General features: G+C 65.1%; 1 protein-coding gene and 1 long non-coding RNA gene across 3 annotated transcripts; one reads left to right on the top strand and one right to left on the bottom strand.

Moving 5' to 3' along the window:
* The first annotated feature begins 271 nt into the window (after positions 1 to 271).
* On the top strand, positions 272 to 2,594 carry LOC309850162. The gene is made up of 2 exons (XR_014304121.1): positions 272 to 1,960; positions 2,075 to 2,594. It is a non-coding gene; the product is annotated as an uncharacterized lncRNA (long non-coding RNA).
* Positions 2,595 to 3,763: 1,169 nt separating this feature from the next.
* UBE2Q1 (ubiquitin conjugating enzyme E2 Q1) lies at positions 3,764 to 10,977 on the bottom strand. 2 transcript variants are annotated; one of them, XM_082703623.1, is made up of 13 exons: positions 10,485 to 10,971; positions 8,233 to 8,337; positions 7,809 to 7,913; positions 7,367 to 7,417; positions 5,969 to 6,109; positions 5,782 to 5,866; positions 5,509 to 5,569; positions 5,324 to 5,414; positions 5,157 to 5,215; positions 5,026 to 5,074; positions 4,843 to 4,938; positions 4,633 to 4,699; positions 3,764 to 4,246 (listed from the first exon to the last, which is right to left on the bottom strand). In XM_082703623.1, the coding sequence occupies exons 1-13, from the start codon at positions 10,809 to 10,811 to the stop codon at positions 4,215 to 4,217; spliced, it is 1,269 nt and encodes a 422-aa protein (XP_082559749.1). In that variant the 5' UTR covers positions 10,812 to 10,971; the 3' UTR covers positions 3,764 to 4,214. The 2 variants fall into 2 exon arrangements, with proteins under 2 accessions (XP_082559749.1, XP_082559748.1); XM_082703622.1 differs by having other exon boundaries at positions 4,843 to 5,074; positions 10,485 to 10,977.
* Positions 10,978 to 11,256: the final 279 nt, after the last annotated feature.

Here is an 11,256-nt window from a genome sequence, read left to right as displayed (position 1 = left end):
GTCGGTGGGCTCCCCTCCCTGCGCGGTTCCTGTGCAGGCTGGATGGACGACTTCTGAGCCAACACCCCCCCCCCCGCCCCCGACTCAACCTATTGTGCTGGAGAAAGGGAGTGAACCTCCACCCTTCTGAGACTTGATGGGCTTCAGCCTGGCAGGACAGCCAGGGGACAGCAGAGTGGACAGCAGGGGACAGCAGAGTGGACAGCGAGGGGCAGCAGGGGACAGCAGAGTGGACAGCAGGGGGCAGCAGAGGACAGCCGAGGGGCAGCAGGGGACAGCAGGGGGCAGCAGAGGCCTCAGGGTGCCTCTCAGTGTCTCCTCTTCTCCCAGTTTTTGGAGCTGCCCCTTGCACATTTGCTTTGTGCCCCGGGGCCTCAGGTGCTGCCCGAAGTCTGCGGTCTGTGGTACAGAGCGGGGAGCACAGCACCCCCCCGCCCCGCCTTCGGCCAGAGCTCCGCCACTTTCCTGTCACGTACGTTCAGTTTTGCTCAGTTTCCCTGGGAAAGGAATCCGTTATGGAAGAAAACTAGGATCTGGAAACCACGGGGCGTTTTCACGTCCTTGAGAGGGCGCGGCCTCTCCTCTGCTCCGCCTTTTGTCTGGGGTTCGGTGGGGTGGGAAGGGTTGAGAGAGTGCGGGGAGCTAGGAGGGCAGGGGGAGGGCACGCAGGAACAGGGAAAGGCCCCTCCCCAAAGCACCACGGGGAGGGCCAGGGCCTCGGCAGCAGGGTGCCCCCCCGAGGTCATCTTGGGTCACTGCATGCAGAGGGCCCCGCGGCCTAGCATGGGGAGTGCCCGGCTGCGGCCAGGGCCCAGGAGCTCTGGCCAGGCACCTGACTGCTTGGGGCGGGGGGCGCATGGAGGAGCCCCAGGTCCTGAACAGCAGCTCCCAGACAGGCCGAGGGGCCGGGGTGCTTGCCGCAGGCCAGGGGCTCTCAACTCTGGTGTGGAGGTTGAGGGGGCTCTGAGAGGTCAGGCAGACTGACAATTTCCCCCCTCAGGGAGGAGGACATCGAGGTTCAGAAAAGTGACAGGAGCTTACAGCTAGGGACGGGCCTGAGGGCCGACTCTGTGGGGCCGGTTCCGTGCATTCAAGCGGCCCCATGTTGGGGGCCCGAGCAAGGGAAGGCCTCGGAGCAGGGCACCTGGCCCCGTTCCCCGCACAGAGGAGCAGCTCGCTCCCGGCTTCTCTGCTTTCCAGCCTCGGGCCCTCCAGCAGGGGCGCTCAGCACCGAGTAAGTGAGCACAGGCCGGGGCCCCAGAAGGCCCCACAGGCGGTGTGCAGTCCCAGATCCCTGCCAGGAGGGCAGGCGCAAGAGTGAGGCCTCCTTTGATCGGCTCTTCCTGCCCTCCCCTCCCACGCCCACATCTGGGGTCAGCCCCCCCCCGCCCCCGGGAGCCCGCCGCGACAGGCACAGACTTGCGGGGTTCGCCGCTGCCCCCCTCTCCCCCGCGGCCTCACCTGGAGCCACCCAGCCTTCCTGCTGTGCCGGGCAGACACTTGGAGTTCCCGCTGGGTCACCCCACACATCCTGGTATTTGGACCTTGGAGGTAACTGCCTGTATCTAAGGTTGTCGGTCCCTCCGGCCCTGGGCGCTCTGGGGCAGGTCACCTGGGCCCAAGGGCACACCTTGACCTGGAGGTCCCCCGAGAGACAAGCTGAGGTCATGGGGGGTGAGGGGGCGGGGCTTCCTTCCCACGGAGACTCTCTCTTCAAGTCACACGTCTTGATGGTCAGCACGCCCCTTCTCCATCCCATTCTGTGTCCCTTGTCCTTAAGCACAGTGTGCTCTTGAGGCCTTGAGGTGAGAAGGCCACCAGTGCCGGGATTGCTTTGACTCCCATTTGGCCTTGACCCCCAGCTCACCTCTCAGGGCTGGTCTCCCAGCGTCTCAGGTTCCCGGCTCAGCCTGAGCGCCTGTGCCACACCCAGGAAGCTTCCATGAGGTCGGAGCCAGAGGTAGCTTGTGGGTCCTCCCCACGTCTCTTCTGGGCGCCCCTGGAGCACGACGAGAAGTTGCCCTGAGATTCCGGAAAACGGAGGGGCCCACGTTTGGTTTTCCTGGCGTTCCAGGCGAGAATCCGGAGCCTTGCACCAAGCTGTCACCTTACGGAATGAACAATGGCAGGTTTCAGGGGTTGGGGTGTCGCTCCTGTGTAGCCGCCCTCGCAGCTCCTCCTGCGGACCCGCTGTGGTGGGTCAGAGGCTGCTGCCTGCTGCGAACCCCGCCCCGCCTGCTGCGAACCCCACCTTGAGGGGTCACACGGCGACCCGGGGCACGTGCAGAGAACATTGATTCAGGGTGTTTCGAAGCTTCTTGTGCTTAGGAGCATCGTTACAATCCCTCGTGCGGGTCGTCATGTCTGATGGGAAAGGTGGAGGGTTCTCTCCCGCTCGGTGCTCTGCTCCCGCGAGCGGGCGCCTCCCTTCACGCCAGTGGACGCGGACCCCCCGGTCCTTCAGTTGTTGTCGGGGGCGGCCGGCTGGCTCTGTCCGTGGAGGGTGTGACTCCGGGTCTTGGGGTCGTGAGCTCGAGCCCCTCATTGGGTGTGATAAGTCAAGTAAATAAATGTAAAAAAAAAATTGTATCAGAGCCAAACTATTTAAATAATTTTATTTGTTTCATCCTTTGGTAGATGAGAAAATACATTACAAAATACATTGTACAGAGAACAGCTCACAGTACACATTACTAAAAACACCAACTACATCCCAGCCAGGGCTGGTGAAAGTTCAGAACAAAGCCACAGAGGCCTCAAGACCCAGATTCCAGCTCTAAGGAGTGTTTCCCCGGGGCCCCTCTTGATCTCGGCCTCCATGGGCATTAGCACCTGTGGCAGGTGGTGTGGGCAGAGCAGGAGCAGCACGGGGCAGAGCTGGCAGCCTCTCCCTGCACCCGAAGCAGCGACACTTACAGTCCCCAAGGGAACAGGAGTGGGAGGGGAATGGCCAGGGTCTCCGACAAAGCAGGACAGTGTTGGTGTCCCACAGGCCCGTGGTCCTCAGCCCGGGCTCCCCCACGCCAGCCTACACCGGCCTCGCTCGGCCCAGCCCCCAGCCCCCAGGCGGACAGCCCAGGGGCAGGCTCACGGGCTGGGTGGCAGGCAGTGTCCCCCACAGGTCCACACAGCACCGCACAGCCTCCCCACCCCCCCTTCCCCTGACCAGCAGTTCCCAGAACCAGGGTGAGGCCCCGGGGGCCCGGAATGAGCCCCTGGAGCGAACCTTCCCAGCAGGACCCACCTCAGGCCAGCAGCTTCAAAGAACCCCCAATTCTCCGGGCCAGACAACCTGCTTCGGAGTTCTGCCCATCTTCCTGTGTGAGCCTGATGGAGAGGTCCGAGCCGTCAGTCTGGGCCAGGGCAGGCCTGTCCGAGGCAGGGGAGCCGGGGAGCCGGGCAGCACCCCCCACCCCTCCATTCACTTTGAAGCAACTCTCGGAAGCGGCCTCTCCAGACTCCATCCTCACTCTCTTAGAAATTTGGAAACATCTGTGACTAGTAGGAACAGTCGCCGTGAGCGTGAAGCGTCCGTGCAGCCTGCCCTGTCGTGGCTCGGCGGGCAGGCTCTGCGTTCCGAGGGGACAAGTGCTGGTCGCTCCAGGGGGGCCTCCGGGAGGAACCTGGGGGCGAGCCGCAGCCTCCGCAGCAAACTGCAGCCTCTCCTCCGGCCGCCGGGCCCTGCCCCTCCCCCACCGCCCAGACAGCGGGGGAGGGGGGGCGGGAGGTGGAAGAGAGAGAAAGAGGAGTCAAGACCAGCATCTTCAAATTAACAAACTGTAATTGTTTTCCCAAAGATACATTTTTCATACACATCCGTCATACACTGTAACCAAAAAAAGCAGTGTACATGAAATAAGAGAAAATAAATTAAAAATCCATAGCATAGGTAAGGAGGCTCTAGTCTGGAGCACGGCTGAGTTTCCAGCAATAGAAGGAGGCTCGAAAGTCTCTTTCAGAAGAATGCCTGCGAGCAGGGGTTCCAGCCAGGTGGTCGTTGGTCTGTCAGTCAGTCTGGAGTACTTGAAACGGGTCTGTGTCTGCTGTTTTCCTTAGCGCTTAGAATAGCCATCGCTGTCCTGCGTTAGGGCAGAGCTATCACGTCCAGGAAAAACGAGGGAGGGGACCACAGAGGCGGCGCGAGGTCCGAATACAGCATTCAAAGGGAACTGGTCCAGTGGCGCCTGGGGAGGAGGGAGGGGCGCTCTCCGGCTTTAGCCATCTTCCTTGGGGGGTGTGTACCAGCCTGCAGAGAAAAGCCAGGGACAGTGACCCGGCGTAGACCCGAGCCTGCCCTCCCAGCCCTGTCCCCGAGGGCACCTCCAGGGTCATGGGTGAGAAGATCCCAGCAAGGGTTCCCAGCGTGGGGACTGGGAACCTGCCCGCCGTGAGAGGACACCGTGACACGAGCTTTCTGGAAAGGTGGTCGGGCGGAGGGCAGCACCGAGCCCTGCCAAGGACGGGCAGGCGCTGCTCCTCTGGGAACGGAGGGAGTGGAAGGCAGCACCGCCAGCCCCTCTCGGGAGGACAGGGCGGGCGCGGTGCTCGCAGGGAGTGAAGGCACAGGAGCCAAAGATGGGGTTCTTGCTCTTTGGCAAGAGGAGATGACCCAGGGCCCTGGCCGCGGCTCACCGTTCTTCTCGTGGATCTGCACCAGGGACTTGTAGGACTGCTGTGCTCTCGTCAGGCTGTACTGGGACTAGGACAGGAGGCCACCATCAACGCAGCGGGCCAGAGACCCCTGCCCCGGCCTGGCGCTCCGTGGACCCCGGCGTCCCCGGCTCCCAGGCCCGCTCAGCAGGGCGCCAGCCAGAGGCCTCACCCGGCGGCCCGGATCCTCACCTTGTTGGCTCCGAACTGCACGCGTGCCTTTCCCTTCACCAGCGTGGCGCAGATCTGCATGATCACGGACTCGATGGAGTAGGCGCTGCTCCAGCCCTGGGGACGGGGGGAAGAGGACGGGTCAGGAGGCTTTTCAGAGGCACCAGCGGGTGCAGGCCCGGCCCGGCCAGGGCCCCGGCTCACCTGTTTGGTGAGGAGCTCCATGCAGATGGCACCTCCGCCCAGAACGTACCTGCAGACGAGGGTCCGTCAGGCGGCTGCAGCCGGCCGCAGCCCTGCACCTCGTGCCCCCGCACCCCCGCCGAGCCACTCACCCTCCGGAAAGAACGGGAGACACAACCCTGACAAACGGCGGGTCGAAGGGGAAGTTATCCTGCGAGCGAGAGGGAGACGCTGTCAGGGAGCGGCGCGCCCCCAGGCCTGCCCGCCCCAGACGAGGATGGTGCCCGGCCGATGCAGGGGCTGCCAAGGGAAGTCTTACTTTGAAGGAAAAGTTGAGGAGAATGAAGTCCGCTCCTTCCTTCTCTTTGAGGATCTGGAGATCGTTGTGCAAAGCGCTGTCCTGGTCGACTCTGGGAAGCAAGGAGTGCGCGCTCAGACGCTGGGCCCCGCCCGGGAGCCCAGACACGGCTCTGTCCCCCCGGGCCGCTGCCCGCCCGCACTCACTTGAGGAGTTTCACGTTCCAGTCGTACAGACTGTCATTCACGAGTTCGACTGCATAGTTTCCTGGGAAGAGGGAAGACCACCGCGTCGTCAGGAAGGCTGGACGCAGCCCCTCCCAGGCCGACAGAATGGAGGTCCGAGGCTCCAGGTCCACCCCAGGCGGACACGCACATGACCTGAGCCGTGGACCGGAGGTGCCAGATTTGTGGGCCGAAAAGCTCCCGTAGCCCCCGCGTACCCCAGCACTTCTCGGGGGCCCTGGGACACACACTCACCGCCTTTGAAACTCTGTGAGCGGTAAATGTCCCTGAGCTCCTTCATGAGCCGGTCCGTGGCCTGCACCGAGCCGGACACCGCGCCCTGCACGGGAGAGCACGTGCTGGAGACGCGTCCGCACGGCCCGCACGGGGCCGGCGCAGACCCTGCAGCCCCCCAGCCCCCTCTCCCGGGGAAGGCACGTACGTTTAAGTAATCTTGCCTCTGGTTCTTCTTAATCTTCTCCAGGATGGCCAAGTTTTCCTTCCCGATGCCGTCATCTTCGGATTTCTTGCCCTCGGCTGGCTCCTCCTCCTTCATCTCATAGTGATCCAGGTCCTCTGTGTCCTGGAGCGGCGTGGGGCAGGGCGGTAGAAAGGAAAGAACCGGCACAAGTTGTGCAGGGGCCACCCTTCTCCCTGTCCCGTCCCGTCCCATCGCGTCCTGAGCCATGGGAGACGGAACAGCAGCGGGTCCATCTGGCTGGGGACCACCGCACCCTCCATGGCTGGAGCGGGTCCCAGCCCTACTCCCTCCTCGATCTGAAGGTCTCGGGCGGCAGAACCACTAAGGACCCGGGGAGGCAGGCAGAGACGCAGCTGTCTCGTTCCCTAGAAGGACCCTGCTGCAGCTGTCCCTCAAACCCTCCCTTGGCAGCGACAGTTTCTCCATGAGTCCTAGAATGACTCTGCCTGGCACTGTGACTCGAAGCTCACATCTCACTGGGTCCCTAGGGCTCCCGGGAGTTCTCAGGGCTGCACCTCCAGCCAAGATCGGGTCAGAAGTCTCCCGCCCGCCCTGCCGGTGAGAGGGCTGGGCCAGGCTGCTGACACGGTAACGAGGGAGGGGTGAGGTCAACAATGGAACGAGCCCCTCGCCCCGCTCCGGGTGGGGAGACACACAGGCTGCCTGCCCGCCCTGTGCAGAAGCTGTGACCCCAAGGCCACGGAGCGAGCAGCTCACCCAGCAGGACATGGTGACCACCAGCCCGTTGTCGCCCCAGCGGCCGCCCTCCCCAGAATGCCCACCGCGTGCCGGGTGCTGTCCTCGCCCACTTCTCCCCGTCCCCACACCGCTGCACGGTCGTCAGCCCCCCCTGCCCAGACCAGAGGGCGGCGGCCAGGGAGGCTCCCCGGCGCCCATGGCGACAGCGGAGCTACGACCCGATGCTCCACAGGCCCCGAAGCTCAGCTGCTGACCACTGTGCAACGGCCCGTGACTGCGGAGACCGGGTCAGGGGGTTCTGCACTTGCCGCCCACTGCGCGGCGCACCCAACACACAGCAGCGGGGCCCGCGCAGGAGCTGCTGCGGTCCCGGCCCATAGGCGAGAGAGCCTCAGCCCAGGGAGACACGGCGAAGCTCCCCAGCAGGACACAGGTGCGTGTGGGCCCCACGGCAAAGCCCCGAAGCCGTCCTGCTGACCCCGTGGCTCAAAGGCGCGGGGGATGGGGGCAGGCCTGTTTCCTCCAACACTGGCTGCTCCTCCGGGTCCCAAGTCTGTGCTTAGTCCTCCCCAGTCTAGACCGCAGCGCGTCAACAGTGGGGGCCAGGACGGCCAGCCGCAAGGGCTGCTTACCGCCGCCGCCCGGGAGGGGCGCCCCTACCTCAGGCATCTCCTCATCTTCATCTTCAGAAGACAAGTCCTCCTGCGTGCACTGTGGGGGCGGGGGGGAGCAGCGGTCAGAGCCCCGGGTCTGGCGTTGGGGTGCCTGCCCGCACACCCCGACCGCTCCACCAGCCAGGTCAGAAAAGAAGCCACAGCCCAGGGGGCTAAGAACCCCTCCTTTCGCCTCTACACTGAGGCCATGCTGTTGGTTCTCAGCGAGGGGCCTGGGTCCCCAGTGGCTACCCACTGCTGCCCCTTCCTCTCAACCTGAAGACACTGCCCGTGGGTAGGCGTGACGGGCAAGGCCACTAGTGCCTCACCGGGAGACAGAGCACCGAGAGCCACGACCCGGTACGTGTCTGGCAGGGCCGGGAGAGCCCCAGGGCAAGTGTGCGTCCGTGCGCGGGTGCTCAGGGGGCGCTGTCCGCGGGGCCGCTCACCTGCTCCGCCGGCAGGGGCTGGTCCAGCATCTCCACGTCCGGGTGCTGAGGGAGATTGTAGAGCTTACACAGGTCGGAGATGATCCTCTTCAGGTGCTGCAGCAGCTGGGGTCGCGACCGTGCGGATGGGGTCAAACGCCCGTCCCCGCCCGCTCCGCACAGGGCGCGTGTGAGCTCCTAACTGTCCCCCCACCCCCGCGGTACCGAGTTCTCTGAATCCTGGGGAGCAGGTGCCTGTGGGGGGCCTTCATGGGACCCGTGCCGGGTTGGGCGCAAGGCTCTCCCTCCAGCTTCAGAGAGCACTTCCTGAGGAGTCTGCCCCCAGGGGTGCCCTTTCCAGGTCCATCTCCCTGTCACAGGGCGTCTCCGTAACAGGGGCCTCCCAGCAAGAAAGAGCCCCCCGCCTGGCACCCTGGCATCTCACCAGAGTATTCCCTTTCTTGATGTCCACCAGCCTCTCCAAGACGGCGGCCAAGTTCGGGTCATCGGACTCCACTGACCAGATGGGGGGCACAGCAGGGTAGGACTCCTGAGGGGAGAGAGCAGCGACAGTGGTCGAGCCGGGAGACCCTGGGAAGGGCTACGGTTTGCCTGCCTCCTCCCCAGAACATTCCTCGTCCCTCTGCCCCTCCTGCCCCCAACAGAAGTTCGGTATCCAACTGAAACACCCTCCCAACCAACCCCAGACCAGAGGTCATCCCCCAGGGGGCCCTTTCCAAAAAGCCTGAAGGCTTTTCTCTCTTCTCGGAGACCGCGCAGCCACGCTGCCCACAGTGAGGGGGGTCTCCTGTGCACAGCGCTGCTGCCGAGGCGGGCTCTCCCACTCCCCACACAGAGCCCTCCAGCCCCGCCGCTCCTCAAATCCCAGGGTCCGTTCAGGAAGGGGTCCCCTCATCACAGCCACACTAATGTGGAAAAAAGCGAAGGTTCCAGATCACTTTCACTTTAGCTGGGGAAGGAGACACGCAAACTAGATCGCGTCTCCTGAACCTAGAAGAAAGCAGCAGGAAGACTCTTCCCCAGCCGGGTCACCCCCAGCAGCCGCCCTGGAAGGCCGGTGCTCCCCATACTCCCCTGGGAGCGTGCCACCCTCTCCGCCCAGCGCAGGCTGCAGGGCTCCGCACGGCGGGCGGGAAGAAGCCTACGCTGCGAGCATTCCCGGCATTCCTGAGCCACGGTGCCAGATGCAGCCTGACCAGACTCCCCCGCTGCCCAGACCCAGAGGCCCAGGTCAGGCTGAGTCTCCCTTGCAGGGGCCGCGGGGAGTCTGCTGGAGAACCTCCTCACGGAACTTCCTTCCAAGCACAAAGCCAGGGGATGGCCTCTGGCCGCTAGAAGGGGGCAAACCTACTCTCCAGAAGCTGAAGTCCAATATAGGAAGAGAAGTCAGCTCCTGGGGCTTCCACCCACATCAGGGAAACCTAGCCACTTTCCACTGGGGGACTTAGCCCCGTCGCGGCGCTAACTCTTGATGCTAGAAAAACCGATTACAAAAAAGATGATCAAGTCTTCAACCAGTCCTTCAATCTCAACTTTTCAGTGCAAAAAAAGTGGAGGAAGGAAGAAATGGGACACGCGTTTTGGTGGGGCACCGTCCAACCCAGGCCCAGGCTTGCCATACACCTTGACCTGGTTTGATGGAGGGAGAGAGACAGAAAAGAAGAACCACGTAAACTGCAATCACACCCCCTGGTACCCAGACCACTCCAGGCTGCAGTCAGCCCACCTGCCCCCTGGCTCCCTAGCACCCCTGGCAGGAAGGACACTACCACGGCAGATAAGATCAACCAGTATCAACCCATGTGGAGCAGTGAAAAACCTCCCCAGGTTATCACTTGCTGACCCTCCTCCAGAGGCATCTGAGCGTGCACAGGCAGGGGACACGTAGGGTGTCTCCTAGATGAGCAAGCCTAGGACGGCTTGATGTTCACTGGGGAGAAAAGGGGCCATTACCGCTCAGAACCAAGGGGATGGTCTTCCCACCTCATCACCAGGAAAGGCAACCACCCAGGGCAAATGGAGATCCCCCAGGGCCCAGGAGCGGAGTGGCAGATCTGCCACCAGCTGAGGCAAGAGGAGGAGAGTTGGAGGTTACGCTGGAACAGAAGGGGAACCAAGGGAGAAAAAAAAAAAAAAAAAAGAGTCCATGACCTGCGGATCTCCACTTGGTCATATTTGGGGGGCAAAGGGGGTCTCCTGAGAGGTGCCCGGGCAGGGATCCCACAGGTGGCAACGGCCTAAGTCAAAGGTAGGAGCGACCAGGGGGCATCCCTGAATCGTGCGGGCCTCCAGGCCAGGGAGGTCCCTGCGGCTGAGCTCAGGGCAGAGGCCTGGAGCCCCGCGATGACAGCGGGGGAAGAAAGGGGCCTTCGCAGGCGGCAAGGCAAAGTCGCGAGGGCCCAGATCACGACCCTCGGATGCGGGTGAGCGGAAGGGGCCAGTCGAGGCGCCATATGTCGGGCGCCCCTCGCCACCAAGGGTCCGTGGCCGACTCCGGGCGCACGACCCAAGCTCCAGCGGCGGCAGCAAGTGGAGCCCGCGGGGACCGGGCCGAGCCCCGAGACGGGGTGGGGGGGGGCCCTGGGCCTCCCGGGTCCTCGGAGAGCACGAAGCTGTGCGGGGCGGTCCCGAGTCCCGGACAAGGGGCCCCGCACGGGCGCGCCGAGGGGTCCTCACCGTGATGTTGCAGTGGATGCGGACGGGATCCCCGGGCACCGGCCCCCGCGGGGGCAGATGCGGTCCGGGCGCGGCCCCCGCCCCGGCCCCTCCAGCCCCGGCCAGCAGGAACTCGCAGCTCAGCTCGTCCAGGCAGGCGCTGGCAATGCGGAAGCGCTCGTGGCCGCGGTGGAAGATGGACTCGAGCAGCTTCAGCTCCCGCCTCAGGCAGGGCCCCGGCCCCGGGCCCCCCCCCGGGCCGCCCCCGGCCCCCGGCGCCGCCCCCTGGCCCCCCAGCTGCTGCCCCGGCCCCGGCTGCTGCTGCCCCTGCGGCTGCGGCTGCTGCATCCTCCGCTCCGCTCCGCTCCGGGGCCGGCGGGCCGGGAGCCTCCGGCCTCCGCTCGGGCTCCGCCGCCGCCGCCGCCGCCGCCGCCGCCGCCGCGGTCCGCACTTCCTGATCCCCCCTTCGCCAAGATGGCGCCGCCGCCGCCTCCGGGACGGGGCCCCCCCGCTCGCCGGCCCCCAGCCGCCGGAAGCCGCGCGCCCCTCCCCCTCCGCTTCGGCGGCCCGCCCCGCCCCTCACGTGACCGCGCGGCGCCGGCCTCCCTCACGTGACCTCTCCCTCTCGCCCGCCCCCTGGCGCTCGCCCGCCGCCCTCCGCACGTGACCTAGGGGCTTCGGGCCCGGCGCTCTCGCGGCCTGGGCGCGTGCTTACGCACGTCGTGCGCGCGCGCTCCCGTCGGCCCTGCGTCGCTCCCCTGTCACGTGTCCGGGCGCCGCGTGCGCCCAGGCG

Source organism: Mustela nivalis (genome assembly GCF_964662115.1).
Source record: "Mustela nivalis genome assembly, chromosome: 16".
Classification (NCBI taxonomy): Eukaryota; Metazoa; Chordata; class Mammalia; order Carnivora; family Mustelidae; genus Mustela; species Mustela nivalis.
The sequence above is the reverse complement of the archived record's forward strand: the minus strand, read 5'-3'. Positions and strand labels throughout refer to the sequence as shown.